The following is a 2,838-nucleotide window of genomic DNA, read 5'->3' on the forward strand; positions in this document are numbered from 1 at the left end:
CCTGGGAGAGAGCGGATTCTGTGCAATTCCCCTCCCCAATGATACAAGGTCAGTGGAGGATGCTATGTAAATGCAGCTTTGACACCCTTCAGTGTTTGGATTTCTCCCTCAGGATTTCATGTTCCAGGTGCAGAGTGAGAAACACAGAGAAATCCCAGCTCCAGACTGGGAAACAGGTGAAGAGATGGAGGATGGGACTGAAGCAGGGAGTAAATGAAGGAAGGAGAGACACAAGATTTTTAATTTACTTTTTATTTTCACCATCTGACATTGCAATTATTATTGTGTTTACAAAGTATAAATTGATCATTTACTGACACATTTAGTAACATCCTGATGTCAATGGAGGGTTCTGACCCCTGACCTGAGGGTCAGGTCATTGTGACGTCAGGGAGGCCCCGCCCCTTTAACAGCTGATTCGCAGAAATTTGTTTAAATCCCGGGTCCTGAAGAAAGGATAAAGTTTCCCAGTGAATTTATTCCCAGTGAAGGTGTGGAGATGGGACTTGGTGTCCACGTTGTAAAATGAAACTGTCCCAGATTCATAACTGAGATAAACTCCCACCTTCCTGGGGATCAGACTGACAGGGAGAGGGGATTGAGGAGAAGAGTTTATATAAAACTGATCCCCATCCCGTGCCATGGTCCAGAATCCATTCTCTGGGATCAGACTGACCCATCTCTTCCTCTCCACAGATTCTGAGGCTACTCCCAGACTCCACCACAGATTCCCCCCCACCTCCACCTCCCAGTAATGTCTCCCTGATGTGAATCCCTCTGATCCCAGGGCACAGGGACGGCCTGTAAACCTCTTCTCGGTGTCAGGGAGACCCCTCCGGGCCCCGGTCCATCTCAAACTCTTCAGATCCTCAGAGACCTCGAGCCAGGGACTCGCTGTTTCCACATCCAGGGTCACAGAGACTGGGAGAGAAACACAGAGAGTTAGAGACAGTCCCTGGGTCTGGGTCTGTGGGGGAGGGATGTGTGTGTGGTGGTGGGGGGGGGGAGAGTGTGTGTGTATGGGGGGGGGGGAGAGTGTGTGTGTGGGGGGGGAGAGTGTGTATGGGGGGGGTGTGGGGGGGTGGGGGTGGGGGGGGTGTGTGTATGGGGGGGGTGTGGGGGGGTGAAGGTGGGGGGTGTGTGTGTGTGGGGGGGTGTGTGTGTGTGGGGGGGGTGTGTGTGTGTGGGTGGGGTGTGTGTGTGGGGGGTGTGTGTGTGGGGGGGGGTGGGGGGTGTGTGTGTGTGGGGGGGGTGTGTGTGTGTGGGTGGGGTGTGTGTGTGGGGGGGGGTGTGTGTGTGGGTGGGGTGTGGGGGGGGGTGTGTGTGGGGGGGGTGTGTGTGTGTGGGGGGGGTGTGTGTGTGTGTGGGGGTGTGTGTGTGTGGGGGTGTGTGTGTGTGGGGGGGTGTGTGTGGGGGTGTGTGTGTGTGTGTGGGGGTGTGTGTGTGTGGGGGGGGGTGTGTGTGTGGGGGGGGGGTGTGTGTGTGGGGGGGTGTGTGTGTGTGGGGGGGGTGTGTGTGTGGGGGGTGTGTGTGTGTGTGTGGGGGGTGTGTGTGTGTGTGTGGGGGGTGTGTGTGTGTGTGTGGGGGGTGTGTGTGTGTGTGGGGGGTGTGTGTGTGTGTGGGGGGTGTGTGTGTGGGGGGTGTGTGTGTGTGTGGGGGGGTGTGTGTGTGTGGGGGGGTGTGTGTGTGTGGGGGGGTGTGTGTGTGTGGGGGGGTGTGTGTGTGGGGGGGTGTGTGTGTGGGGGGGTGTGTGTGTGTGTGGGGGGGTGTGTGTGTGGGGGGGTGTGTGTGTGTGTGGGGGGTGTGTGTGTGTGGGGGGGGTGTGTGTGTGTGGGGGGTGTGTGTGTGTGGGGGGGGTGTGTGTGTGTGGGGGGGGTGTGTGTGTGTGGGGGGGGTGTGTGTGTGTGGGGGGTGTGTGTGTGTGTGGGGGGGGGGGGTGTGTGTGTGGGGGGGGTGTGTGGGGTGTGTGTGTGTGGGGGGGGTGTGTGGGGTGTGTGTGTGTGGGGGGTGTGTGGGGGGGGGTGTGTGGGTGGGTGTGTGTGGGGGGGGTGTGTGGGGGGGGTGTGTGGGTGGGTGTGTGTGGGGGGGGTGTGTGTGGGGGGTGTGTGTGTGGGGGGGGTGTGTGTGTGGGGGGGGGTGTGTGGGGGGGTGGGTGTGGGGGGGGTGTGTGGGGGGGGGTGTGTGGGGGGGTGGGTGTGGGGGGGGTGTGTGTGGGTGGGTGTGTGTGGGGGGGGTGTGTGGGGGGGGTGTGTGTGTGGGGGGTGTGTGTGTGTGGGGGGGGTGTGTGTGGGGGGGGGTGTGTGTGTGTGGGGGGTGTGTGTGTGTGTGGGGGGGGTGTGTGTGTGTGGGGGGGTGTGTGTGTGGGGGGTGTGTGGGGGGGGTGTGGGGGGGTGTGGGGGGGGTGTGTGGGGGGGGGTGTGTGTGTGTGGGGGGGGGTGTGGGGGGGGGGTGTGTGTGTGTGGGGGTGTGTGGGGGTGTGTGTGGGGTGTGTGGGGTGTGTGTGGGGTGTGTGGGGTGGGTGTGTGTGGGGGGGTGTGTGTGGGGGGGTGTGTGTGTGTGGGGGGTGTGTGTGTGGGGGGGGGGGGGTGTGGGGGGGGTGTGGGGGGTGTGTGTGTGTGGGGGGTGTGTGTGTGGGGGGGGGGTGTGGGGGGGGGTGTGGGGGGTGTGTGTGTGTGTGGGGGGGGTGTGGGTGTGGGGGGGGGTGTGTGTGGGGGGGGGGTGTGTGTGTGTGGGGGGGGGTGTGGGGGGGTGTGTGTGTGGGGGGGGTGTGTGTGTGGGGGGGGTGTGGGGGGTGTGTGTGTGTGGGGGGGTGTGTGTGTGGGGGGGGTGTGTGTGTGG

At 62.5% G+C, this 2,838-nt stretch overlaps 1 protein-coding gene across 1 annotated transcript in view; it reads right to left on the bottom strand.

Annotated features, from left to right (window-relative positions):
• Window positions 1-236: 236 nt before the first annotated feature.
• Window positions 237-2,838, bottom strand: part of LOC122547757 (butyrophilin subfamily 3 member A3-like) — a 206,069-nt gene continuing 203,467 nt past the window's right edge. Inside the window, 2 exon segments of the mRNA XM_087979256.1 lie at window positions 237-414; window positions 416-921. Coding sequence (XP_087835382.1) covers window positions 388-414; window positions 416-921 — 533 coding nt within the window. The 3' untranslated portion in view covers window positions 237-387.

The sequence above is a fragment of the Chiloscyllium plagiosum genome, unplaced genomic scaffold (assembly GCF_037043375.1).
Source record: "Chiloscyllium plagiosum isolate Xiang-an unplaced genomic scaffold, Cpla_swu_hap1 HiC_scaffold_35, whole genome shotgun sequence".
NCBI classification, from domain to species: Eukaryota; Metazoa; Chordata; class Chondrichthyes; order Orectolobiformes; family Hemiscylliidae; genus Chiloscyllium; species Chiloscyllium plagiosum.